This window comes from Callospermophilus lateralis, chromosome 14 (assembly GCF_048772815.1).
Source record: "Callospermophilus lateralis isolate mCalLat2 chromosome 14, mCalLat2.hap1, whole genome shotgun sequence".
Taxonomy (NCBI): Eukaryota; Metazoa; Chordata; class Mammalia; order Rodentia; family Sciuridae; genus Callospermophilus; species Callospermophilus lateralis.
In genome coordinates this window covers 20,402,230-20,429,644 of record NC_135318.1, presented here as the reverse complement: position 1 = coordinate 20,429,644, position 27,415 = coordinate 20,402,230, and the positions used below count along the sequence as shown (strand labels likewise).

Sequence of the window (27,415 nt, the reverse complement as noted above, 5' to 3'; positions counted from 1 at the left end):
CCTTGCTCCCCAGAGAGGAGATTAATATTATCGTGGGGGTGGGGAGACAAGGGGCATCTGTGTGACATTCCAACTCCCAATTTAGCTCATGTAAGGCGAGCCACAGCTGTCAGCCGAGTAAGTGACCCTGACTCACTCAGGAATGGGTGACTCCCTGGAGCAACAACCGGGGCAAGTGTCACTACTGATAGTAGTGACCAGCAAAGGTGTGGGTTCCTCACTGGCTCTGGCTCTCACTGTGAAGGCTCCTGTGAGCCCTGGACCCCTATGCTCTGGCATGGCCCCTTCATACAGTCAGTGGCAATCTCTAAATCAGGTTGTAGGAGAAGCACCACACATGGCTCAGGGTGGGAGGAAAGACCTGGCTGGATCTACAGTCTTCTCCTCAGGCTTAGCCAGTGACCCTGGCACTCCTCCGCAAGACTGTGTGATTCAGAAGAGAGGCACCAGAGACTAGGGAGATAGCCTCTTGTCCCAAATTTCAGGCCTGTGATTGTTCTTGCCCAGCCCTTTTTTTATGTCACCCTAGGAAAGCAGCTACAGAGGCTAGAGGTGGCTGCTGCACCAAGTCATATGAGCATGCCCCTGGAGAAGTGTGATTCTGGTCCATAAACACGTCACTAAGGCCCCTCCAAAGACTTTAAATTTGCTTGGAAACTGAGAGAAGCTGGGAGATCCGAATGCCAGGGACCTATTGGGCACCAGGGAATCAGTCTCCGGGGAAATCTTAGAGCTCTGACGAAGTCAGAGTCACTAGGTTCTGGGAAACTTTGGCCCCAACTCCACTGCTGTCCTGGACTCTACTTCCCATGCCGGGCTCATCCCAGATGCAATCACCAGTCTTGTCTTTTTCAGCAATTGGCCGTTTTCTCTATTACAGGCACAACTTGTCTTTTTTCGGGCCCAACACATGCACTGGGATTGCACAAAAGTTCTTTTATTTACTAATATTCCCTTACTGATATTCCCCAGTAAGGGAGAGAAGAGAAGTGCCTCGCCCCTGACCCTGCATGGATGAGAAATAAGTGGTGTGGAGAGGATGCCAAAGAGGCAAGAGTGGGGAAGGAACAATTGTAAAGCACAAGCTTTTCCCATCATGTTTCAGGCCCTGATTTAAGAACAAAATGTATAAGATGCACAAGATTTGGTGAAGGACAGAGGCAAGCAGGCACTGTCTTGGGGACTGCAGTCAACCCCATGAACCAGGGCTAACAATGGCTGCTGTGCTGGTAAGTGATGTCAGGGAGAATCCATGATGGGATGGCTACCCATAAGTCTCAAATGCACCCATGTGTTTCCCAAGTTGACTTTTGGTGGCATAGATGAGGCTGCAACACCCATGGTATGGGCACCAGCCTCAGAGAAATGTATTGGCTTAGAAATGAGGCTGATTGATGCTACGAGTTGCAGCAAAGGAGGATTAACTGGTGCAGCAGCTCCAGGAATAGGACCCACCATGCTCTACTATCAGAATCTTGGTGGAGATGCTGCAAGTGGTTCAGGGTCCTGCCTGACATTGGCTTAAATGCCAAGGCAGTCATCGGGAAAAGAATCCTCAGGAAAAGTCTGCCATCACTGCTTGAGACAGGTAGGGAAGGGAGGGCTGCTCTCTCACAAATTAAAAGTAGGACTGGGGCTAAAATGAAGAGTAGCTGAGAGACCCCATATGGCCAGAGTTAGTGGTACCATAGAGGGCAGCAATGGTATTCTTACTGGGATGGACATTATCAATGCTTTTAATGTAGAGGTTCTTATAAGAGGAGTCAAATTGGGGTCAACATCAGGACAGGGCTACTTGCTCCTCTCTTCAATGTCCAGTGGACTGGGTAGCAGAGGGCACCCTCAATTGGGCCAGCACCTAATGGCAGAAGAAGTTGGCACCTTATTAATCACAAAGAAAAATTATGCAGAATTTAAAGCAAACCCTCTATGTAAGGATATAAACACCTGGAGCCCATGCTATAAAGATATAAACTTTCCACCAAGGATTCATCTCAATTAGCTTATACGCTTCTCTTCTTTAATTATTGCTGCTTTTCAGTGTACATACCTCAATCTTCTTCATATTTTATTAATCATCACTATCATCATCATCCGAAGAGCTATTTCTTGCTCCTATGATGGAATTATACACATATTTATATATGTAAACATTTAGTAACATTTTTCGGTTTTTTTGTTTTTGTTTTTTGGGTGTTTTTTTTTTTTTTTTTTTTTTGGTACAGGGGATTGAACTCAGGGGCCCTTGACCACTGAGCCACAACCCCAGCCTTATTTTATATTTTATTTAGAGACAGGATCTCACTGAGTTGCTTAGCACCTATCTTTTGCTGAGGCTGGCTTTGAACCTGCAATCTTCCTGCCTCAGCTTCCTGAGCTGCTGGGATTATAGAGGGTGCGCCACTGTGTCCTCCTATTAACGATTTTTTAATATACAGATGAGAAAAGCATTACCTTGCAGTTACTCATTAGCATCACAAGGTGGCACTGGTGTAAACCTCAGCCAATCCACCATTTTAAAGTTCAACAATTTGGGGTAGGAATCATCTCAGACATATCATTCTTCATTTTGCACAAGAGTTACAACCTCAGCTCATCTTTCTTTTGAGCAGATACAATAAACTGCAACCTCGAACCTGTCCTCAGCTATTGTTCTCCCACCTCATTCCTTAGCTTAACAGTCAGGAGAGGCCAACATTATATTCAAGCTGTCAGTTTGTGGCATGAGGTCCACAGAAAAATATCAAATGCCTTCCCTTTCTTCACTTTGCCCCAATTCCAGACTTGAAACTGCCATATTTAGAGGCTGACCTGCCATTTTCACAGGTCTTTCTTACCCCCAACCATTTCTTTCATTCCTGATCCAGATCTGACCTCAGTCCCAGCCTGTGGTCCTCACCTGCTCTCCTAGGCTGAGTACGGACATTCTGTTGATATTTCCTCTTACTGGTCTCCTCAGAAGGTGGTTGTAGGGCTCCACAGCAAAAACAGCAGCAGCAGCAGCAACAACAACAAGTGAGCAGCGCACAGAGGAGGACAAGTGTCTAAAAGGTAGAAGGTGGCCCTCAATCCAGCAGTTCTTCTGTATTTCACTCAAGCTCCCCTCCTTCCTTCCTCCTCACACCCAGAAAATGAGACAATAGAAACTTTTGTCTGAGAAGAGGGTCAGAGACTAGGAAGAAATTGTGTACCTTGAACCAACAACTATTCAGTGTAAAATAGTATGTGACTCCTTCTTCCCCATAGTGATCATACAGGTATATTCCCAAAGAGCCATGCTTGTCATAGATTTTCCGCTTCTTAGGGTCGCTCAGTATAGCATGGGCTGTGTTGATCTCTTTGAAGACTTCTGCTGCTTGAGGGTTCCCTGGATTCTTGTCTGGATGATACTGCAAGGCCAGTCTCCTACCCAGGCAATACCCAAAAGGAGGGTAGGGAGGAGATGGGGAATGGCTGGGAAGGGAAGGTTAGGATGAATGGCAGGGATAGGTCTCTAGCTAGTGCAGAGGAATGCATGAGATGTGGTATGAAGGATGGAGGTAAGTAGTCAAGGTCTAAAAGTTTTCTCATGTCATGTTAAAGAGGCTGATAGCCTCCTTTGTCCCTCAAATAAAGATTTCTTGGGGAGGCTGGGATTGTGGCTCGGTGGTAGAGTGCTTGTCTAGCATGCGTGAGGCACTGGGTTCGATTCTCAGCACCATATACAAATAATTAAATAAAATAAAAAATTTCATCAACAACTAATAAAAATATTTTTTAAAAAAGACTTCTTGGGGGGGGGGTTTACAAATGGGTCAGAAATCAAGGTGGAAAGAACAGGGATTAAGTGGGGGAAATATCAAGGTTCAATAAAGAGCTGGGGTCTGAACCTGTAGGCCTTTTTGATCTCTTCAGGTGAGGCACCCTTCTTAAGCTCCAGCACTGCATAGAGACTTGTCCCAGTTTTGGACAACCTGCGGGCTGCTTCATCCACATGAGCCATACTCTGGGCCAAAGGGACAAGAATAAGACACTAGTGAGCTGATACTATGACTACCAGGAGAGTGCAAGTGACCAGAAAGGAATTTTAAAGAGAAGACATCGTCCCCTTACATTTCTCAGGATCTCCCATCTACCCAGACCTCCAGCGACCCCACAGACTAGAGAGGCATAAGCAAGTAGAGGAAGGCATGGAAGGACCTGATTTTGTCTAGAGCTCCTATTACCTTAAGTAAACAGCCCCACTCATGTCCAAGTTCATGATGACTAGGTTTGAAAGACCAGGGTGGCCCCAGCCCCTTTAAAGATTGGGTCCAGAATCAGGAGGATCCACAACAGCCAAGGAAGAAACAATTCAGACAAGATCCTCCACTGTTTAAGGCGGGCAGGTGTCCCAATGCAGGGTCAGAGGGCGGGGCTTGCAGGTAGGCCAGGGACTTCTGTCCTCCCCCCGCCCCCACCCGCAGCCACTGGCCCTCAAACCACCCCATCCCTGCCCCTTGGAAACCAGGTAGGGGACAGAGCAGAAGGATGCCTCACGGGCTAGAGAGGGGATCCGAAAGGGGTTGCTGCGGGGGAAGCCGACTGGGGGAGCCAGGGACAGGACCAAAGAGAGCAGGGCGGAGGCCTGGGAGGCCTGCGGCAGGGAGAACCAAGCAGAAGGGGAGCTCCAGTTCTCTGCCCTCTCCCTGCTGGGTTTGGCCTTTTACCTCCCAGTAGGGCTCTTAAACCAGGTAGGCCTCATTCACCCTCCATCTTTCTAGGTGTGAAACTTCACACCGCCGGTTCGTCGGCCCACTGCGCTTGCGCGCTGGGTAGTAGACTGCGGGTGGTTTTTGGCGCGGCAGGAAGAGCTACACCGAGAGTCCAGGTTGGCCGTGAGACTTATTTCGCTCGCGGGAGGCCTGACCCGCAGGCCCTGGGCTGAGCGTTGCTTCCAGCTCCCGGCGACCCAGCCTGCTGCCGCATCCCTCCTCCAGTGGGAGGGCGTCACCCATCCTGATGGCCACCCTGGTGCTCCAACTCACTTACAGGAAGACAACGGGCTTGGCGAGGGGGCGGATGAGAGGTATGGCTGCTGCAAGCCTTCTCAAGAAGTGTATTACATTCCCATTCCTCCGAATGTGGGGGTGGCCACTTGGTCCTTTCCCTTCCACCTGGAACCCCCTCCACAGCATTTGAGAGTCACCTCGAAAGTCAGTTCCTGAGACACTTCTTTCTTCTCACCTCCAGTTGTTCCCATTTCATCGTCATCTGTCAAAACATTTATCCTATTACATTGTAACGATTCGTTGGCACATCTCTTTAAAATGATATCTTGAGCCTTGCCAAAAGTCACCACTCTGCTTCTGAAACTTTATTCAGATACTACTCCATCATGATGATGTACCATAATGTAATTAAGCATAAATCTTTGAACAAATCTGATTTTTGTCTAAGGATAGATTCCTGGAAATGAAATTTTTGGGTCAAATAGAATATTTTTCCAAGCTCTTATTCCATATTGCTAACTTTCTTCCCAGACAAGCACCAAAAGTACCATTTTGCATCACCACTTGCAGGGCAGTGAGCCCCTGTCTCTCTCTGGCTTCATATCCTGTGATCCCCTAAGGGAGGCAGTGTTTGTGGTGTTGGTTTCCTTTGCAGAGGAGAGCACAGTGGCTCGTATAACATGTAACTGAAAGAGTCTTATTATTTCCATACTACCTGCCCCTTACTACTCTTGTGGCTTTTATTACATTCTTCTATTTATTACAGTTATTTGCACTATTTACCTCCTCTTCTAGGTTTTAAGGGGTAAGTCAATACACTACCCCCATTGACATCAGTCATCTAAGCAAACTGAGTCCCTATGCAGCAGGCACAATGACAGTGAATTAGTGAATTTATTGCTATAGATCTGTGATCAATACAAGGAGTGGGGGTGAAATCCTTTACACCCATCCAGTTCCATTGGCTCTGGATCAGATGAGTTTCAAGGTGACTTGGCAAATGAGGAGGATCTAATGTTGACTATTTTTGGTGGTTAGTGCTATGCCAGATTTCTCCAAGTAATCTCTAACTGTTCATCAGAAGCAAAGGCCAGTAAAATCAAACTGAACAAGCCAACTCATTCCTTCACTGCACTGGGAAGAGAGAGCAGAAGGCATTCAAAGCAGAGTACACTTACAGTGGATTCCGTACCTCTGTCCCCAAGACCCAGCGTGGCCTGCCCCTACCTCTCACTCCAATCTCATGGAGAACCACCGTCTTGCTTGCTGTGGGCTCTGCCCCACTTCTTTCCTGTCACATCTTTGAAGACACTGTGTTCCTTCCTACTTCAGGGGCCTCTGACCTAGAGAGCTGTTTCCTCTGCCCAGAGGGCTCCTCCACAGACTATTCTCATGCCTCCAAAGAGAGGCCTTTAAACTGGATTCTGTTCCTCCCTCCCCACCTTATGCCCCCTTCACTATGATTTGTGAGTATATATTTATTTGGGTGTTGATTTAAGGCCCAACTTTCCAGTTGACAGCTCTACAAGGGACAGGACTTTGTTCATTTACCATGTATCCCCAGCACCTATAACCATGCCTGACTCACAGGAAGTGAAGGGATGATTTGTTGAATGAGCTACAGCTGAGGGGTTTCTCTGCCAATGGAATTTAAATCTGGAGGCTTAGCCATAGCTACAATTCTTTTGGACAGAAGCTGGGGGATTGGATAGGACAATGGGGCCCATCTCCCATTATCTGGTCCTAGACAAGAAGGGACAAAAAGAGGATGAGAAGAGAGATAATATGTAATGTGATTCTGAGCTGCTTATATGTATATTATTTATATATATATATATATATATATATATATATATATATATATATATATTCCGCCAGTTCCTAACAATCCCTGGGATATTGTAGGTGCTCAATCAATGTTGATTGGTTGAATGAAAGAGCAAATGTATATGTGACTTTTCAGAGGAACTTCAACCCAATCATTGCCTTTGATCCTCACAACTCTGTTTGAGGGTATGATCACATCCCTATTTTATAGACATGAGCCCTGGGAGAAAGGTAGTCAACTCTAGAAAGTTAATGCTTCTCATCCTTGTCCTCTGCCATTCTAATTAATCCAGTTCATGGCTCCTAAAAATGGCCTTTATCTTTAAGTCATGTGAAGCTCTGCTCTGAATGAAAGGATGCTACAGTCAGTAAGTGCAGAGTGGGAACATAGCAGGCAAGTCAGCCTGGCATCCACTTTGCAGCTTACTGGCTGGAGCATCCTCCACTCTGCCTTCTAAAAACCACGGCCCCTCCAACTGTGTCCTGTGCATAGGCTGTCTTCTCACACCCCACATAGTATTGAGAAGAACACACAAGCCAGGCTTCAGCAGCATGAGATCTCAGTTCTGGCTCTGGCTCTAATGAGCTGTGTAATCTTGAACAAGTTCCTTAATCCCTGAGTTTCATTTGCTTCTTCTATAAAAACCTGTGCCATCTTATAGGACTGATGTCAAGATTTAATTGTATTTGGTTGAAAAAAGAATAGAAAAACAAAAATAACTGACAATGAATGATTACAGATTCAAACCTTTTCTGGAATCATTTGCCTTCTCACCATGACTTGAATCACTCACTGATCGTAGAGTTTTCTGCCTCCCAGAGCCATTTGGTCTTTCTTGAAGAGAACCACGAAGCATCCCTTGTTTACCCACAAACAAAAAGTTGTAGTCATATAGCTGGAACAGACAGCAGACATTGGCATATTTATACCCAAAACACCACACTCTGGAACATATGCAGTGGGAGAGAGAGATCATAATTTGTCACACCCAACAACCAGGTGATGGAAATTATACAGTTTTTAAGATGGAAAGGACCTCAGAGGTTTAACTCTACCCCAATGCCTTCATTTTTATAATTGAGCCCAGTGCAGCCCAAAGGAATTTACAGATGCTCAAGGTCACCTGTGAAGTCCAGACCTAAGTTTCCTGACTCCAAGTTCAGTGTCTATACCATGATTCTTCCTTATACACACCAACTCCCTTCCAGTTTAAAATCTATGGCTAGAGACAGACCAAAGCCATAGATGATATTCATTTCCTCTCATGGGTGATGTCAGGGAATGTCCCTCTTTCCCTACCCCCACAGGAAGGCTTGTGTTTTCCATATGACAGAAACCCCCCAACTTAGTTTTGTTTGTCCTTCCCAGGCCAGTTATGTTGGGGTGAGAGGTGGAAGGCTTCTAGCTAAAGAAGCTACTTCATTTCTCTGTCCTCTCCAACGTACAACCCTAGAAGCTGCAGACCTGAGGCCAGGATAATAGCACATCTGTCTCACCTGTAAGATGGAGATCACAGTGCTTACCTCTTAGGGTTGTTACCAGCTTCTTAATTTGAACAGAGTCTGGTGTATAGGAATTCTGCAGTATAATAATTATCACTATTATTATTGGAATAATTCTTTCTGTGTGGTATCCTCCCAATTTTATAGAGAGAAGTTGCTGTGCATAATGGCATATGCCTGTAATCCAAGTTGCTTGGGAGACTGAGACAGGAGGATTGTCAAATTCAGGGCCAGACTGGACAGTTTAGCAAAGTAAAAAGAACTGGTGGCTCAGTAGCAAAGAGCTTCCATTCCCAATACCCACTCTGCCCAAAATAGAGATGCTGCTTTTTACTTTGTCTTTAGGAAGAAGGGGAAAAGTAAGCCCTTCCTCTATGATTTGCAAATTTTCACTGATGTTTTTCCACATTCTTTCTGCATCCTTCTCCCAGCCCTCTAGAACCTCATTTTCTTATTTCCCTACCCAGTGCTATCCTCTGGCTATCCAGAATGATCTGCATAGTCCTCCCCAAGCAGCCAGAACTCCAAAATTAACTCTCTCACTTCCTTTCCTTTCTGTGCTTCTAATAAATAACATTGCTGCATAGATGATCTCATCCCTAAAGGTTAGGTGGAAAGCAATCAGAATCAATACTAGAATTTAGATTATAGCGAGAAAGGCAACTCATACCTCACCCTCTTGATTCTTACTAACACAAGAGGAATAACTAGAGTTTTGGGTAGAATGGCTAAGCGAAGTGAAAATCATTAGGCTAGGTTTGGGGAGGAGAGTTTGGCCTTAGATCACTCTGTCCTTCCTGTTTAACCCCATCACTTTCCTGCCTTCTCATTTTGTGGGTCTGCGTTATTCTGGCTCTCCTACATCTCGTATGAGTTTCCTGGTTGCTTCCTGGCACCTCTTCCTTCTCTAACAGTTGACTACAGAGATTCTGCATGCTTGGTCTGTGTGTGTGCTGTCTCTTCTCTTCTTCAGAGGTCCAGTCTATACCCTGGCTTCAGCTGTCAAGCCACGCCTCAATGTCATCCACTTGCCTCACAACCACACTCTAAAATCTCAACTCATCATCATGATGTAAATGGGTTGTTACTTTTAGTTTCTCTATTTCTGTTAACGTTATCACTACTTCCAAGATAATGTAACTCAAAATCCAAGCTTCACTGGACTGTGGACTTGTTTTCCCCAAATCCAGGTTATAAAGGTCTGATTAGTTTTGTTTTTTTTTTTTTCCAAAACGGCTCTTTTATTTGTCCCTTCTTGTTAGCTCTCACAGCTTTAAGATTTCCCTTTTGAAATCTTAAAGGGAGTTCCAGATCATAACAGATGTGGTCCTCCCCTCCTGTTTCCCCAGTCCAGTCTCATCTGGAATCCTGCTGCCAGACTCCTGTTCTTTTTTTTTCCCTCTGTACTGGGGATTGAACCCAGAGGTGCTTTACCATTGAGCTACATTTCCAGCCCTTGTTTTTTTTTTTTTTTTTTTTAATGTTGAGATAGAGTCTGGCTCTCGAACTTATGACCCTCCTGCCTCAGCCTGCCCTAGTGGCTGGGATTACAGGTACATGCCACCATGGCCTGGTCAGATTAGTGATCTTAAGTAGTCCTTTCCTCAAAGCCACTCTTCTTGTAGCCTACAGGATGCAAAGCAGCCTTTGAAATCTGTCAATGAACTCTACAACTTGATAGCGACTTATGTTTCCAAACTCACTGTCTTCTATCATCCTAAAGTGAACTTTCTACAATAATCCAGATGACATCTCCTCCCACCCCAAATATTTCTTCCTTACCTCTGTACCATTGCTCTTATACCACGTCCCCTTGTAAAATGTCCTCTTCCTTAATAATATAGCTTCTTCAACAAATATTTATTAAGCAAAGCTATATACCTTAGATATATTGATAAGCATTCAAAGTCTTTTTCTGCCTTCATAGATTATAGCCTACCTGAGACATTCATTAGACCTTTTTTTTTTTTTTTTTTTTTTGAGGGTTGGGGAGACCAATGGTTAAACTCAGGAGAACGTGACCACTGAGCTACATCCCCAGCCCTTTTTTTTTTTTTTTTTGTATTTTATTTAGAATCAGGGTCTCACTGAGTTGCTCAGCACCTCACTTTTGGGAGGCTGGCTCCTGCCTCCCAAGCCACTAGGATTATAGTCATGTGCCACTGTGCCCATCTTCATTACAACTTTCAACAAAAATTTAGTAGGTGCCCATATGTGCCAGATACTCTTCTAGGTGCTGGGGATACACAAAAAAATTTCTGCCACTATGGACCTTATATTCTGATAGGAGAAGATAGCAAACAAAATAAATTTTAAAAACAGGGTAAAAGATGGTAATAATGGCTATGGAGAAAAAATAAAGCAGGGAATGGAGATGGAGAAAGTTTGTGATGAGGGAGGGTTTGCAGTTTTTAAAAGGACAGGCAGAGGGGATCCGAGAAGGTGATATTTGCTACAAAACCTGAAGCCAGTGAAGAGGCAGATTATAAATACATCTGACTGAATCCAGTAGAGGTAGAGATGAGCAAATGCAAAGGCCTTGGGGCAGGAGGTTATCTTGTTGCAGGGTTATAGGACTCACAGAAAGGCCAGAGTGCCTGGAGAGTGATAGTAATGAGTATGAACTGAGATCAGTGTAGAGCCTTTGTAGGACATTAGAAGGACTTTGGCTGGTTCTCTGAACAAGATGGGGATTAACAAAATCTGACATATGTTGCCTAGCTACTAGATTGAGAAAAGGATATAGGGCAATAAGACTGGAGGAAACAGGGGGACCACCTAGGAGGCTAATATGACAATCAGGAAGGCAGATGATAGTGGTTTGGACAAGGGTAGGAGCAGAATTTGCTGACAAATTGAATGTGGGATAATAAAATAGAAGAGTCAAAGATAACCCTAAAATTGCTAACCTATACACATGGAGGATGGAGTTGCCATGTTCTGACATGTGAGGGCTAAAGAAAAGAGGTTTGGGATGGAATGGTGATCAAGAGCTCAGCTTTAGATTAATGAATCTGGAGATGCTTGCTGTTAAGACATTCAGGAGAGAATGTCAAACTGACATTTGGGCATAAGAATTTGAAGTCCAAGTGAGATACCTAGGAATTATCATCTATAGAGCCATTTATATTTTAATCTTTAAAAAATAATTTCACATACAAAAATAGAATAGTACCATGATTCCTCATATACCTTACATCCAACTTCAACAACCCCTGCTTTCTGCTATTACTGAATAGTACTTAAAGGCTTAAGATTGGGTGATAGATGGTAGAAATAAGTGCAGAAAGATAAGAGAAAAGGCTGGCCAATTCCTGGGCCAATCCAACATTGCAAGATTGAGATGAGGAGGAACCAGTAAAAGAGACTGAAAATAAGCAGTCAGCAAAGTAGGAGGAAAACCAGACTATGGTATCCTGGAAGCCAAGGAAGAAACACATCATTTTCAAGTAGAAATTTAAGTATAGGGTGATAAATGCTAGGAAAGAAAACGTAGTGTGCAATAGAAGTACATGAGAACTAACCCAGTTGGGGGCCAGGAATCCTTAAGCTGCAGCCTTTTCTTACCTTCTCTGTTGCCAACTAAAAGTCAGCTTCCTCCATCCTTCTTCCACCCTGATGACCAGCTCCTTCTCTTCGGGGGAGGCGTAGTTAAGGACTGTGTACTGCCACTATTGGGGCTTTGGGGATCCAGCATGAGAAAGACACCCTCTTCCCTTCAGGGAGCTTAACCTCTCTCTAGTGAGAAGACAGTCAAGCAAATGTTTTTGACAATGTGATTACTATGGTCAGATAAGCACGTGCTGAGAGAACCAGAGAAGTACATCCCTAGCCTGGGGGAAGTCAGGAAAGGCTTCTTTGGAAGTGACATCTGAATAGAGAATGGAGTAGAAGTTGGATCTCCAGGTTGCCTTAGCCTGTCCTCTCCAGCTTGGGTTGGCTCTTGCAAGTGTTAGTTTTTGCTCACGCTTAGATTTCAAATTTTGCCTAAGGTCCCTAGGCTAATTTAAATCTTAACCTCAACACTGGGGTGCACTGGGCTTCACTCTCCTCTTCCAATATGAATGATCTAGCATGGACTTTTAGCATGGGTCCCCATGTAGTATCTTCTGACCTGTTCCACCAGAGGACCCCTTGAGGGGACCTACTCTAGGAACATCCAGGGCTTCCTGCTTCCATCATGTCTTTGGGACCAAGCTCTGCCTAATGACTGTTACCAAAGCAGAGCAGTAAAAGCATGTGGATACAAAGAACTCCAGAGGACAGCTCTTTTGTAGTAAAGTTAGAATGAGGAGGGGAGGAACTCTATTTTGTTTACCACCCATCTCCAGCTAAGCTAGTAGGATGTGTGGCAGGGAATAAGTGTTGAGTAAATGTTGAATGAATAGTTCTTAAAAGACCATAATTCCATTCAGAGGCAGTGGTGCCTACCTGCAATCCTAGCCACTAGCAGTTGAGGCAGGTTGATTCAAGTTCAAGGCTAGCCTTGGTCATTTAGCAAGACCCTGTCTCAAAATGAAAAAATAAAAAGTACAGGGGATGTAGTTCCTGGTAAAGCACCCCTACTGTTCAATCCCCTGTACCAAACCTAACCAAACCAAACAAAAAACCAACAGTTCCATACAGGGCTCCATCGTAGGCTGACCTTCCAACTCCTGAAGAAAATCCCAAATTCCTATCCAGGTGCAGCATGATTCCCTCAGGCTTGGCGTTCAAGAGGACCTTTGCAAAATTTGGAAATAGGGCCACTTGATGACTCTTGGGTAAACAGGTGCAAGCACCACTCTTGCCGCCAAGCTTTTCTTACACAGATTCTCAAGCGAAGGCAACTGTTGGTATTCCCACCGCCGGCTCCCTAGGCTTGCGGAGGCGTCACGTTCAGCAGCCAGACATCCAGTCAGCCTGTCATCCACTCGCTCCGAGGCCCCCCCCCTCCCCGCCAGCTTGTATCCCACCGGGTGGCGGGGCGGGTACGTGCCTATGTCTGCACCCTCTCCCGGGCAGTCGGGACTGCTTTCCGCGCGCCGGTGGATATCCAGGAAGGGAAATCCCGGAGGAAGCCATTGTTGTCACGTCCCCTGTTGTCGTCATCAGCGAGGCGGGCCAAGGAGCTGGGTCCCCGTGTAGGCCCCGCGGTTTCTCCTCATTTTAGAGCTAGGCTACCCGGGCAGCTGGGGACGAGGCGAGTGCACCACTCCTTGGAGTGCGTCGGAGCTCCTGATCATCCCAGCTCCAGGGTTTTCAGAACTGGGGAAGCCCCAGGCTGGGTGGCGAGTTTAGAAAACCGACGGCGCCAGGGGACGAGCCCGGGCCCTGGCACAACCGGGCAGGGGCATGAGCGGCACTGTGGCTCTGACACAGGCCAACAAGGTGACCTTGGTCGGTGGTTTCACCTCACTACCCCAGTTTGCCCTCCTGTGACCCGAGCAGAGAGCTGAGGCCCCTTCAACCTCTAGTCCCTAGGGAGATTGGAGAGCCCCGCCCACCCGACCCCGCCGCTTCCCGGGCTCCCTTGCCCCTCGCGGGTCTTGGCCTAGCCTTGGTCGTACACGAGGCGCCGGTGCGGGTGCTGGCTAGAAGGAAAGGCTGGCAGCGGCGCGGAGCGCGGCGTGGGTGGAGGAGCGGTGGGGAGGGCCAGCGCAGACCCTCGGTTCTCTTTTTCTGCTGGGTTGCGCCGCTCAGTGCGATCCCTTAGCACCCTCCACCCGCAAACCTTGGCAAGAGCCGAGAGGCACTCTCCCCCGCCGGAACAGCCAGCTCGCCGCCCAGTTTGCCTAATCCGTTTTAAGCCTCACCTCCTCCGCGAAGCTCTCCCGGGTTAACCCCATCACTTCCAGTCACTCTAGCTGGCACGGGCTCCAGGGGTTTTTGTTTTTGTAAGTGTACACACGGTCTCATTTTTTTTTTTTTTTTTAACAATAATGTCGAGGGTAGGTGTCTATTCTCAGGACTCATAGTTCAGGACGCCCAGTATGTTCTGAAAGATGCGGTTGATGAGTTCCTTGCCCGCCCTCCTTCACTAACCATTTCCACACTCAATGCTTCCCCATCCCTGCTTACTCTCTCCCCTCCTCCCACGGACCCTCCTCTTCACAGACTGTCGCAGCTTAGAGTGCACAATCCAATTCCCACCCCGTTTTCATTCTACAGGGGCGGCAAGTGCGAGGGGCAGAAAGCATTGAGCATTTGAAGCTTCAACTCTAGCCATCGGACTTTGCCGTAAGTCACTCCTAATACTAGGTTTTAATGTTCCCCAAATGAGATAATGCCCCAGAAGGTGCTCCACTTATGGAGATAAGGAATCACAAGCTGACTGCAACCTGCCTCCGTAACCAGTGGCTTGTGACCCCAGAAAGGTGGTACTACTCCTGCTGTCTCAGCCTCTCAGTGAAAGCACTGTGACTCACACTCTTCAGTCCCAGTGGGACGCCCTAGCCCCATCTGGGAGAGAAAGAGGATGAGGTTTCATTCAGGGACCTTTATTTATGTACTGCATGGTCTTGGACATTTTTGGGGGACCCAATTTACTCATCTAAAAAGTAGGGATAATAATGGACAGCAGGAAGCTTTTTGTCACTCAAGGTCCTGTGTAAAAGTAAACTATTAGCGGAACAGTGCTCAACTGAGATTTTGCTGTGAATTCCTACCCCAGAGATTCCACAGTGGGTTTTCTTGCCAGTGTTCTTGAGGTTCTCTGGAATGTGTCTTTGCTCACCCCACATTCTTCTTGGTTCTCTGGAGATAGATTTGGCCCTTGTTTCTGTCTACGCACGGAAACTGGAGCCACAAGGTTACTGGGTGGCAGGGCGACACTCCAAGCAGGCCTGCAAGGGTGGGTTTCCTTGGGCTAAAGTTGGTCCTTGGGAGGTCCCTAAGCCTGAGGAGCTTGTCTTGGAACGGCTGGGTGGGAGTTGGGGCAGGGGCCGAACCGGTCCACTTAAGGGGTGGGGCTGTGCAGATAGAACGTTCTCTAGAACTGGGGTGGCAGGGCGCTCCCCGTGTCCCCACCTGGCTCTGGCGCGGGAAAATAGGGCTTTGGGTATGAGGGCGGGGCTTAGGGGGCGGGGTTTAGGCGTGGGAGAGGGGACGGGGAGCCTAGAGGCGGGGCTTTAGGAGATAGCCCCACGCGGGGCGGGGCTCCAGCTGCCGCGGGATCTGCAGTTCGGACTCCGCGCACTATAGTCTCCGCAGTTCCCTCCACTCTGGTGGCCCCGCGGCCCTGCGGGGAGACCGGGGGTCCGCGGGCTGCTCGGACACAGCGCGAGGCCGGCCCCGCCTCTCCCTCCTTCGGTGGGGCCTAGACGGTCGGAGCAGCTGGACATGGAGCCTTCTTCTGCCACTGGAGGCTCAGAGACCACTCGCCTCGTGAGCACCCGGGACCGTGGCGGCGCCGGCGGCGGCCTGCGTTTGAAGAGGTAGGATAAACCAGGTCTGGCCCTCGGCCCGGGGGCTCCATCCTCCTGCCATTCTGTCCATTTCGTTGTCTCCTTCGGTGCGGGCTCGGCCGGCCACCCAAGCGTACAGCGGCTCCCTCGGCTTCGCGGCGCGGGGCTTCGTTCCCTTCGGGCGCACAGAGCCCCTGGCCCCAGCCAGCCCTCCCGAGCAGCCCGATCCCCTCCGGCCTGCAGCCCGCTGTGTCTCCTCCCGGCCATCCCATTTTCTCCCGCTCCCGCGAAGCGGGTCCCCAGTCGGCATTCCTCGTCTCCGGCCCCCCTGCCGCCCCCGCCGCGTCTGACTTTCCTGGGAGCGTCTGTCGCTCCGTCGGGCCAGAGTCCGCGCCAGGTGCCCCGATGTCCGCATTGCCCCGGGGCCTGGCGGCGGGAACACCTCACCACCCAGGGTTCGGAGCTCCATGTCTAGGCCCCAGCCCATCTCTCTGCACGCCCGGGCTAGGGGCGCCCCCTCCAGCCGCAGCCAGTTGTGGGCACCCGGGCCCGAAGATGAGCCCGGCTCGGCGGCGGGTCTTCCCGGCTCCTGGGGAGCTAGCGGCCGGCGGGGAAGAGAGGGGGCGGCTAGGAAGGAGCAGGTGCGGTAAGGGCGGCTGGGGGTATTCCCGGCTCGGCACAGACGGGGCCGGGGGCGGCGAGGTGTGAAATGAGGCGCGCGGAGCGGCCGGGACAGCGGGCCGGGGGCGGCTGGAGAACCGCCTCCGCACCCTGCCAGCCTCCCGCGCCGGGCGCCCGCCGGCTCCATCCGCCTTACCCCTCGGCGGCAGCGCTAGGCCTTTCATGGTCACTTCTGCTGGCCATTTTGTCTGGTGGCTGACCGTCTGTTTGTCTCCAGAATTTGGCATGGTCTCCAGGTTTTTCTCTTCCTAATCTTTCTCTCTGTCTCTCCTAATCTATCTGTTTCTCTCCCGCCCCGCTCCCTTTGTCTTTGATGAGGTGCTTTTGTGTGTTTCTAGCACTTTCCTTGGGAGGGGACCTTAAACCTGGGTGACTGAGGGAATGGGTGAGCAGAAGAGAGGGAAGACTTCCTGCAGGGGACTGGAGAGGTGGGCCGCTGTAGGGGCTCCAGCTGTGACCCTTGCATCTCTCAGGTATCCTTTTGACTTTGCATCAGCTCCTGCTCCCTTGCTCACATCACCCTGCCTTCCCCACTAGATTTAATTTGTTTGTTGAGGGCTTTGAGGGCCAGGAGAGGGAACAGCCTTTACCCACTCAACAGAATGTAGCTATCCGGGCCCATACATACCCCTGGCATCCCGACTAGGAGGTCTGTTTCATTCCCAATTCATGCAGAACAAAAGGGAGCAGCCTGTTGATGGATAACTACCTTGATGATTGGTTGTGCTGTGCCTTATGAGGCCAGGGAAGGCGCCCTGCCCACTGCCCCTAAAGCCACCCAGTCTCTGTGACTCTGACTCCCAGCCCATCTCCATTCTCATATGACCATTAGTCACCAAATCCTGCAGGGTTTTCAGAAAGAGGCTCTTCCTATCTACCTGCCCATGTTCTCACACTGCACCCAGAGCCTCAGGCCTGGTCTGTGCTCAACCCCTCCACCTCTTCTCTCTCCATCCCATCTGCAAAGTCATCTCTGCAGGAAGATATTTGTTCAGTAAATCAGCACATCTCCCTTTATGTTCCTTTGAAGCCATCACTTCCTTTCCCCTTTCGGCTCACTCTTAAACTGCAAGCTGCAAACCTTGTCATGGTTGTTTTACGGGTCAGGAGAACCCTTCTCCACCTAGGGCTCATGTCTTCCCCTGTGAAGTTCTCTTCACCCCCATTAGAGGTGGTCACTCCCAACAGTGCCCCAAAGCCCTTTGTTCATAACCTCACCTCAATAGCCTCTCCCTGCCTAGAAGCTATTTGTTACATATCTGTCTCTCCCACCAGACTGGACTTCTATATGTATGCACTGCCTGGCACACCTCATAAAAAGAGTAAGGATGGACTTCAAAGCCACTCTCATCTCTCCACTCCCTCTGAAAACACCCAGAAACATGTATACCCAGGTTCTATGTATTGGAAGGGGCTTTTGATATCCAGGAGATAAATTTTCCTACCAGCATTTGGATTTTCCCCACAAGCACCAGATGCCCTCAGCTTCCCTCAAACCTTGGTTCACCTACTTGTGGAGCTTTCTTCAGCCAGCAGGCCCCAGGCACCCTTTCCACTGCACCTCTGTGATGAGTTTCTGTTTGGAGCCATCATTTTCCCTGATGGGTATTCTTATCACACCTCCACAACTATTTTAAATTGTCATGGATGTTTTGTTCATTTGTTTAGGTTCTTTATTCTGTGGATGGTTCTGTCCTTGCTGGGGTTCAGTTTGGATAGTGATGGGGTGAGAATTGGGTCAGAATAGGCCTAAAATAGCCCAAGCTCAGCCTCTGGCACCCTCCAGGGAGGCCTCCATCCCCATTCACTTGTCAAGATAGGCCATGGTGCCATGTAGCTAAGAGGGCCTCTAGGTGCTTATGGTCAGACTGAAGTCCAGTTAACCTGTGGCAGACTCCAAACCAGTGCTCCCATACCAGCATCTCCAGCCGTAGCAGGCTGCAGCTCTTCTTCCTATGACAGCCTCAGCTCTGGAGCCATCAGTTTTCTGAGCTGGGAATCTCAGATGTTTTGGGTCCCAATATTCTACTCCTCTCTGAAAGGACAGCACTTTTGCTGAGTATCTAGATAGGGAGGGCAGGCTCTGGGAGTGGAAGCACCAGGAAGAGGGCTGGGAGAGCCATGTTCATGTGCTGAGTCCTGCTCCACATTATCACATCAGTGTCCCTTCATGTTGCCTTTGCCTGGCACATTCACTCATCTCTATCAAAGTCCTTCCCATTCTTCAAGAGCCTCTTCATGTTGCCTCTGTCAGTTGTTTCCCTGACTTCCTCACTAGAGCTCACCTGGGAGGTGCTGTGCTGCCAATAGCTGCCCTGGGCTGTATCATAGTGTCTAAGTGCACATTCATCTTGCTCATCAAGACCTCCCAGAGACCAGGAAGGATGTCCCACTCATTGTGTCTTCCTGGTGGTGCCTATCATAGCAAATTAATTTGGTTGGGTTCTATTGTCAACTCTACCACCAGCCAACTGTGGGGCCCCCATCAGTCCTTTCCTGCTCTGAGCCTCACGCCTCTCATTTCTTTATTAAATTGTTAGATGGGACCATTCATCTGTAAGATGCCTTCCAGCTGTGAAATTCTGTGGCTATGTATATGGAAGGAAAAGGGAGGTCAGGGTCTAAACTATGTAATGGCCTCCGTCTGTCCACAAGGCTTAGGGCATGGCCCGGCCTAGGGAAAGCACGGGAGATGGTCAGCATTTGCTGAGACCAGCATGGGGGATGAGGACCTGGGAATGAGCAGGTCAGCCTGACAGGGGCCAGACTCCAGGTGGAATGGTGTTGCCTTCTTAGTCTCTTCACAGAGCCCTCAGAGCCCCTCCCTGAGGAGCCCAAGCCTGTGGAGATGCCCTTCCACCACTGCCACAGGGACTCCATGCCACCGCCGGGCCTCACGCCTGAGAGAACGCGGGCGCGGAAGCAGCTGTACGCCGCCTGTGCTGTGTGTGTTGTCTTCATGACTGGGGAGGTGGTTGGTAAGTGGGGAGCAGCTCTCCAACCTGTGCCAGTCCAGGGATTCCTGAGTGGAGAGGCGGAAGTGGAGGGGTGGGAGGGGTGTGCCCAGGACTCAGGAGGCAGGAAGAGGGGTGGTATTAAAGACAAAACTTCAAGGGGGGTTCAGGGTGAATGACGGCAGTGCTGGCAGGCCAGGGCTGACCTCTCTGTGTTGGCTGGTATTTAAAAAAGCTGTGTCTTTTTATTAAAATAGAATATCATTGTAGAAAAACCTGAAAACATGGATGCATGAAAAGAATAAATAAAAACCTGCCCTTAATCACACCCAAAAAAACCCAGTTTTCTTTTATTTTGTTTTAGTTGTAGTTGGACACAATGCCTTTATTTTATTTTTATGTGGTGCTGAGGATCCAACCCAGTGCCCTGGATGTGCTAGACGAGTGCTCTACGACTAAGCCACAACCCCAGCCCCCCAGTTTTCACTTTTGTGTGTTCTCCTCTATTTATTTTCTGTGTCTGTGAGCACAAACTATGTGATACTTCCTAAAGGGAACTAGACTTCACATAATTTTGCCCTTGCAGGTGGGTATTTGGCACACAGCCTGGCCATTATGACTGATGCCGTCCACTTGCTGGCAGATGTGGGTAGCATGATGGGCAGCCTCTTCTCCCTTTGGCTCTCTGCCCGGCCAGCATCCCGCACCATGACCTTTGGCTGGCACCGCTCAGGTAAGGCCCTGCATGACCCAATGCCCCTAAATGTTGCAGAAAGCACCTCTCAGGGTCCTGAGCATGTCTCTGACAGCTTGTCTCCCCCTGCAGAGACTCTGGGGGCTTTGGCCTCTGTGGTCTCCCTCTGGATGGTCACTGGTGTCCTCCTGTACCTGGCCTTCCTCCGCCTGCTGCACAGTGACTACCACATCGAGGCAGAGCCCATGCTGCTGACCGCCAGCATTGCAGTCTGTGCCAATATGATGTACGTTCCAGTGTGGAGCAGACACTATGTGGGACTCAGGGCGAGGGCTCTTCTTCCAGGATGAGAGAGCTGGCTCTTCCACACACGGTTCTCCACTGTCTGCTTTGGGTCAGCTAGAAAAGGGGCCAGAGCAGAGACCTATAATTCAGAGTGAACAGACATTTGTAAAGGGCCTGCTGTGTACTGGCTCCTTTGGGGGTCTTTCATCAGTATAATCTCAATTAAACCTCAAGTCACCCTTTGAAGTTGGTAGTATTATTCCTTGTTTTCCATGAGTGTAAAAGATCCTGGTGGGGGGGTCTAGGTGACTTGTCCAGGTCATACAGCTAATTAACTAGTAAGGCCAGGATTTGAATCTATGTCTCTGGCACCAAGTCCAGTATTCTTTCCCCCAGGCTGCATTATTTATCTCTCTTAGGCAATGCTGGTTTCTTCCTGGGGCTGGGAACACAGGTAGATTGGGCTCCTGGGGCGGTGGGAGGAGGTGGCATGGAAGCGGGGCAGAGGAGGTCAGAGAGGCTGCCTGTCTGAGCTGCTCTGCTTTCCCCTCAGAATGGCCTTTGTGCTGCACCAGGCTGGGCCTTCCCACAGCCACAGGTCTAGGGGGGCAGAGTATGCACCGCTGGAAGAAGGGCCTGGTGACCCCCTGTCCATGGGGAACACTAGCGTCCGGGCGGCCTTCGTGCATGTGTTGGGGGACCTCGTGCAGAGCTTCGGGGTACTGGCTGCCTCTGTCCTCATCTACTTCAAGGTACCACCTGTAGAGGCCTACCCCAGCCCTCCTTCTCACTCCAAGTCCCAGCCCCTCCTTCAGAAACCCTCAGCCTCTGACAGCCTCCTTCAGGCTCCCAGCTCCCAGCCTCTTCTTGCCCTGGGTCACATTCCTGTTCCCCCTCTGCAGGGCTTCCCTCTCACCTCTTATTGGTCTGATTCCCCCAAGACCTTCCTCTAGAGGTCCCTGTTTCCTGGGCTTAAGGATCTCTTTCTCCATAGCCTCAATACAAGGCGGCTGACCCCATCAGCACTTTCTTCTTCTCCATCTGTGCCCTTGGATCCACCGCCCCCACCCTCCGAGATGTTCTTCACATCCTCATGGAAGGTGAATCCAAAGCTACTGCTTCCCACCCTAGAGGCCTCTCTGACAAAACCCCAGCACTGGGCCTCCCCTCTTTTCTCTGAAGGAATGTACAAAGGCTGAGTCATGAGACCTATTAGTGAAAGAAGGATTGGGACACAGGGCAGATCATGGAGGTCCACAGGGCCGGTGGATATAGGATCAGGGAGGTGGAGTCTGGGGGGACTGCCCTTGGGCAGGAGCAGCCCTAGCAGTAAGACATTATGGTGCTGGTTGCAGGTGCCCCCAGCGGTGTGGGGTTTGAACCTGTAAGAGATACACTGCTGTCGGTGCCAGGAGTCCGAGCAACCCATGAGCTGCACCTGTGGGCCTTGACACTTACTTACCATGTTGCCTCTGCACACCTGGCCATTGGTGAGTCTACACTGGCCCCAACCATTACCTTCCTGGAACCATCCTCTGGCCCTCAACATGTGACAGTAGGCTGAATTACTGGGGATTGTTTCATTCTTGATCTTTCTTTCTCTCTGTCACACACACACTAGAAAGAAGGAGGCCTTGATACTGTGTTCTGGGGGAGGTTTCACCCTTTCTGAGGTAGTATAAGAAACCAACAATCCTTTAAAAAACCACTAGTATCTATAGGTCTAGTGATGGGGCACAGTTAACTTATGCCTCCCAGTGGGATATCACATCACTATTAAAATGACAATTATGAAGTCTGTATGGCAACTTGGAAAAATGTTTATGGTATAATGCTGAGAAAAAAGCTGAATATAAAATTATATCTACATTATGATTCAACTATTAAAAATATATACAGTGACTCATGAGCTGACAAAGAATTTTTGAGTTTCTTCCAGATGCAAGAAGCAATCAGAGGCATGCAATTTAGATGCCAAAAATATCATAACTTGTGGGATACTTGATGGTAACTCTAGCAGGACAATGAGACAGAATGTTTAACATCTGAATTGTCCTGGAAAGCCGGGTGGTGTGGTTGATGAAACATCTAGCTGTATGTTAATACTCAAAGGTAGAAGAAAATAGAATAGTAGGAACAGTTTAGTGTGTTAACCGTGGTCTATTAGGGTGAGTCTTTCTGATATTTTCTTTGATGATTTTATGCTATTCATACAATACAGAAAGAAAAGCAAGTGCGCCATTCATGCCTAGCTTTAAGGCTGTGCAGCCCTCAGGCCCCCTTCACTCTGTCCTTATCACAGCCTGCCTGGTCCTGACTCCCTGGGGACTGAGGCTGCCTCTTATCTCTCTCCCACAGACTCCACAGCTGACCCTGAGGCTGTCCTGAAAGAAGCATCATCCCGGCTCTACTCCCGGTTTGGAATCTCCAGCTGTACCCTGCAGGTCGAGCGGTACAGATCTGAGATGGCCCGGTGTCCACGCTGCCAGGAGCCACCCCAAGCCTGAGCCACAGCCCCACCCTCACCCCACTGCCAGGCCCAGGCTCAGTCCTGGACTCTCAGCACCTGCCTCTCTGGTCACGGAGAAGGAATGGAGCTGGGCCCATACCTTTTCCTCTCTTCCTCTTCCACCTGCCAAACGCCCCAGCTCCAGCCCCAGTGAGCAAGACCAAAGTGTGTGGGGGGGAGTGTTGGGTGGGAGTCAGGCTGAACAGCTGGAAACAGGTCAGAGGCAGGGGGATGTAAGAAGCCCCCACAGTCCCTGCTCCCCACAGCCTGGAGAGCCGCGCATGTCCTTTCTGTGCAATCCATGTGTCTGTGTGGCAGCCTGTCTGGCTGTGTGGCTGGGTCATCTGCCTCTCTGTGCTCTTGGTGTGCCTATGCCTGGGGAGGTCAGCAGGGGCCCCCTCCCCATGTGGCCCTCGCTCTGTCTATGCAGGGGTCCCAAAGCCTGCACTTTCTCCATATGTCTTAGCCCTGTGGTTTTGTCTGTGTGTGTTCCTTGGTGCTGTGGCCTCAGTGTCTCTGCCTGTGTGGCTGTGCTATGGTCTCTATGAGTCTGCTCCACCCATGTGTCTGTCTGGGAGTCTGTCTGTCCATCCCTCTGTTGGTGCTGTGCCCCCGGCTGGCTCTCCCAGGGAGAGGGAGGACTCTTGCTGCAGCTCCACCAATAAACTTGTGTCTGACTGCATATTCCAGCCCCGTGTGACTCCTCAGCGTGGGAATCAACTGACAGACTCCGCAGCTGGAGTGACCTCCCATGGCCCTCATGTCCCTTCCTAGCCCTCCACCCTCATTCAGAAAGAGGCAGAGATACACCAGCCTCTTTGCGGGAGGGGAGTTGGACCACAGAGTTCAGTGGACTTGGTCCTTATGCTGTGTAAAGTACTTATGCGGAGGGTGGCAATCCTGAGCCCAGGTGTGGGCTATGTGTGGATGCACATCTCTGGGACAGCAAGAGGGTGACAGGAGCAACCATGGCCAGAATGCACGGGTGGGGAGAAGTGACAGCTCCTGTTGCCTCTGACACAGCCACATCATCAGTGACTTTGGAGGAGGACATTCTTCCTACGTTTCAGGCACTAAGATCTCCCTGTCCATGGAAGAGACATGGGGTATCTGGGGTTGCTGTCTTCAGTAAGCTTTCCATAACAGAGCAAAGAGTTCCTGTTCTTTCTGAGAACAACCTGGGAAACACATGAGCCTGAAAAAGAACATTTAGGTCTTCATTGGACAAAAATTGTCCCCTCCCTCTTGTCCCTTTCCTCCAACCTTTTCTCCTTCCTCTTTTCTTCCTATGCACAAGCTTTTCTATATTGGTAAATTTTGCCAAGAAATATTCTTTTCCAGTTTACTGTGGGCTTGGTTGTCATAAACCAGCCTTCACATCAAGGGCCTCTTTTGTATTTAGTCTCCTTTGTCTTAAAAATTACAAATTTCTGGCCTGGGACTATATCAGTGGTAGAACGCTTGCCTCGCATGTGTGAGGCACTGGGTTCGATCCTTAGCACCACATAAAAATAAATAAATAAAGATATTGTGTCCATCTACAACTAAAAAGTACTTTTAAAAATTACAAATTTCTGAAGATTTAGTCTTACAGACCAGCCACATTAAGAAAATATTGATCATCTCTTAAAAAAAAAAAAAAAAAAAAAAAGCAACTCAGTAGGGTGTACCTGTAATCCTAACTACTTGGGAAACTAAGGTAGGAAGACCCCAAGTTTGAGGCCAGCTGGGCAACTTAGCCAGACTTTTGTCTCAAAATAAAAAGGGCTGGGGATATGATTTAGTACTGGAGCAGCCCTGGATTCTATCCTAGCGCCACACACACAAAACCAGTCTCTGTGCTTTTAGACTGGGCATTTTCATTAGCCCATACATATTTCTGTGAAGATTTTACCCCATAATGGAAATACTTTTATTATAAAAGTAATATATGCTTGTTTTAAAGGTCCAACAAAGGCAGTATCTGAAGTAGGTGAGTGTTTTATCTTACTCCCAGAGGTATCTGCTAGTCAGCAGGGGTCCGTCCATCCACATTTTTGTGCATACTGATGTGTTTATGTGATAACATAAATGGGGGTGAGAAGCATCTAAATCCTGACACATCTTTCCATGTCAATACACACGGATTTCATGATGTTTTTTTAAATGAAGCTTTTCGACTCATTGAAAATAGGCCCCAGGCTGGGCCCCTGGCAGCTGGCCCAATGGCTGGGCAGGGTGTAGAGGCTGGGCTGGGGCAAAAGCTGGGGTCCACCCACTCAGGCAGGCTATCGGAGGTTGCCCCAGCTGCTCACCACGCTTTGCTAGTTCCTGACACTTTCTCATTTTATGTCTCATTGATTATGGGCCCCAAGTGACAGGATGGGGGTGGGGTGGGGAAGAGTGAGGAAATGGAGAAGAGGAAAGGAGGGCGGGAAAGAAGAGGGCAAGATGATCACCCTGTGAAGAGCTTTACTCTGGGGCTGTCCTAAGTGCCCAGTGCAGGGGGTGAGGAAACAGAATATGCAGGGCAGAAAGAGACCCAGGCATACCATTCATGGGCTGCCGCATACCCTGCAAGATGAGGCTCAGAGAAGGAAAGGACTTCCTAGGCTCACACAGCCAGTGGTGGGCAGGAGTAGATCCCGGGCTCCTGAGCCACCCTAGGCTATTGAAGCTCATTCCCAGGTGAATTTTCAGCTTCCCAGCCACCTCTTCACTGGCATGCCCAGCCCCTGGGGCTTTGGGACCAAGTTTTTTTGTTCTGGCGTTGCCTCTGCTGATTCTTGACACAGTTAACCTCTCTGCATTTCCCCTTTCGTAATGGTAAGATAAAGATTCCCTGATACTGTGGCTGGAAATGTGCCCAGTATAAAGGTTAGCTTTGGGTTGGAATCCAAGATGAGGGGGGAAATTTCAAGGGAATAGGGTGACCCAGCATGCTAACTGCAGGGGCAAGAACCAACATTTACTGAGTTTACACTTTGTGCAGGGTGCTGTGAGTAGGTAGTATTTACACCTTACAGATGGAGAAATTGAGGCTTACTGTCCATGATCATGTAGCTAAACAGGGTCAAACCTGAGATTCAAACTTTGTTCTGGCTGCTGAAAGTCCCCAATCCTTTTTCCTTGCTATTCTGCCTCTCTGCCCTTCAGGCATCACTGTCAGGGACAGGGAAGGACAGGAGGACCAGGAAACTGGCCTCCTTATTCACTGGCACTCCCTCCCTTGGGAGGAATCCTTATCTGGGGGGGGGATGCTCCACCCCTCCTCATCATTCCCAACCCACCTTCTCCACTTTGCTTATCTATAAGTCCTTTCCTAGGGATGCCATTCCCTGGTGATAAAATAACATACAATAGGAGGTAGTGGGAGAGGTGAGGGGAGGGGCTGGATGAGGGAGGCCAGCGGGAGAATAAGGAGGGAGTACCCATCCATCAGCTCTGGCGGCTCTTTACACAGCTGAGTAACTAGGGACGCAAGGGCCGGCTTGCAGGCAGAGAGAGAGAGACTGGAGGAAAGGGAACCAAAGGGAGCTGAACAGGAATGAGGTGGAGAGGAGGAGAGAGCCGGGGGGTTTGTCACACTGAAAGCACAGTTGGGAGACTCTTTAAGAGACTGGAGACCAAGGGGCCAGATGGACTAGCCAGAGAGGAGATCGTGGATCTGAGAAGCTGCAGAGACTGTCTGGGGCCACCCAGCTGGTGGAGGGACAGGCTCTGCTCTCTTCCCTAGACAATTCACTGGAAGGCCCAGGGAGGGCCGTGCTGTGTCTGAGACATGCAAGCCAAAGACCTGGAAGAGCAGGGAGCAGCCTGCTCTTTGGAAGCCCAGGGTAACTGGCAAAGCAATATCCACATCCAGCCCCTTTAGGAACTTCAGTGCTGACCAATCTAAAAGAGGGCCCTGCAGCCCACCCTGGTGTCCAGACCCAGACTGTCAGTGGGAGCATTGCCCCCCTGAGGCCCATAGCAGCAGAGGCAACCAGAAGTCTGGAGGGAATCTCTGGACCAGAGTCACTATGGGAAGGGTGGGAAGGTTCCCTGCCCTCTTCCTGGCAGATTCTCCCACCTCTGTGGAGCATTTCTTTCATAGTTGAAGGACTTTACACCCCCAACTTTCCTTCCTTCAAACTCAGGGAGTTCCCAGGACCTCATTGTCTGTACCTCGGGGCTGACCCATCAGCACCTGGTCAATACTTTCCAACTGGTGCTGGGCAGTTCCTGGCCCAGTGGGGCAAAGTCTGAGGGCCCAAATGCAGCTGTGGTCACACATGATCCCAAGACAGTGGGCCTGTGGCCAGAGCTGGTGATAAAAAGCATATGGGGAGAGTGGGTAGGAAGGAGGGGCCCAGTTGCCAGGACCTGTACCTCCTTCCTTCAGCCCCCACCCCCAGCCCCTCTCTCCTTTTGCTACCACTTCCTATGCACTGCTCCAGCCCTGCTCACCTGCGCTCTGGCTACAGCATCCTGAGGACCGGTAGCTGCCCTAGGCCGGGGAAGTTCATTCAGCAGATAGGATCCAATTAGCCCTAACCTCTGATCCCAGTCTCTGATTTCTTTTGACCCCATGGTGGGCTATCATTGCAGCCCAAAACCTGGGAACAAACAAAAGGGAACCAAAACTG

The 27,415-nt window shown here is 49.5% G+C and overlaps 2 protein-coding genes across 5 annotated transcripts; one reads left to right on the top strand and one right to left on the bottom strand.

Annotated features, from left to right (window-relative positions):
• Positions 1 to 1,010: 1,010 nt before the first annotated feature.
• On the bottom strand, positions 1,011 to 4,233 carry Dnajc5g (DnaJ heat shock protein family (Hsp40) member C5 gamma). 3 transcript variants are annotated; one of them, XM_076832716.2, is made up of 5 exons: positions 3,870 to 4,233; positions 3,192 to 3,405; positions 2,900 to 3,044; positions 2,051 to 2,115; positions 1,011 to 1,858 (listed from the first exon to the last, which is right to left on the bottom strand). In XM_076832716.2, exons 1-4 carry the CDS (start codon positions 3,980 to 3,982, stop codon positions 2,072 to 2,074), a joined length of 516 nt encoding a protein of 171 aa, XP_076688831.1. In that variant the 5' UTR covers positions 3,983 to 4,233; the 3' UTR covers positions 1,011 to 1,858; positions 2,051 to 2,071. The 3 variants fall into 3 exon arrangements, with proteins under 3 accessions (XP_076688831.1, XP_076688832.1, XP_076688829.1); XM_076832717.1 differs by lacking the exons at positions 1,011 to 1,858; positions 2,051 to 2,115 and having other exon boundaries at positions 2,543 to 3,044; positions 3,192 to 3,453; XM_076832714.1 differs by lacking the exons at positions 1,011 to 1,858; positions 2,051 to 2,115 and having other exon boundaries at positions 2,543 to 3,044.
• Positions 4,234 to 14,465: 10,232 nt separating this feature from the next.
• Positions 14,466 to 23,490, top strand: Slc30a3 (solute carrier family 30 member 3). Of its 2 annotated transcripts, XM_076832713.1 has the most exons (9): positions 14,466 to 14,519; positions 15,483 to 15,715; positions 19,163 to 19,344; positions 19,907 to 20,053; positions 20,147 to 20,300; positions 20,853 to 21,051; positions 21,294 to 21,399; positions 21,655 to 21,789; positions 22,658 to 23,490. In XM_076832713.1, the coding sequence occupies exons 2-9, from the start codon at positions 15,621 to 15,623 to the stop codon at positions 22,804 to 22,806; spliced, it is 1,167 nt and encodes a 388-aa protein (XP_076688828.1). In that variant the 5' UTR covers positions 14,466 to 14,519; positions 15,483 to 15,620; the 3' UTR covers positions 22,807 to 23,490. The 2 variants fall into 2 exon arrangements, with proteins under 2 accessions (XP_076688828.1, XP_076688827.1); XM_076832712.1 differs by lacking the exon at positions 14,466 to 14,519 and having other exon boundaries at positions 15,461 to 15,715.
• Positions 23,491 to 27,415: the final 3,925 nt, after the last annotated feature.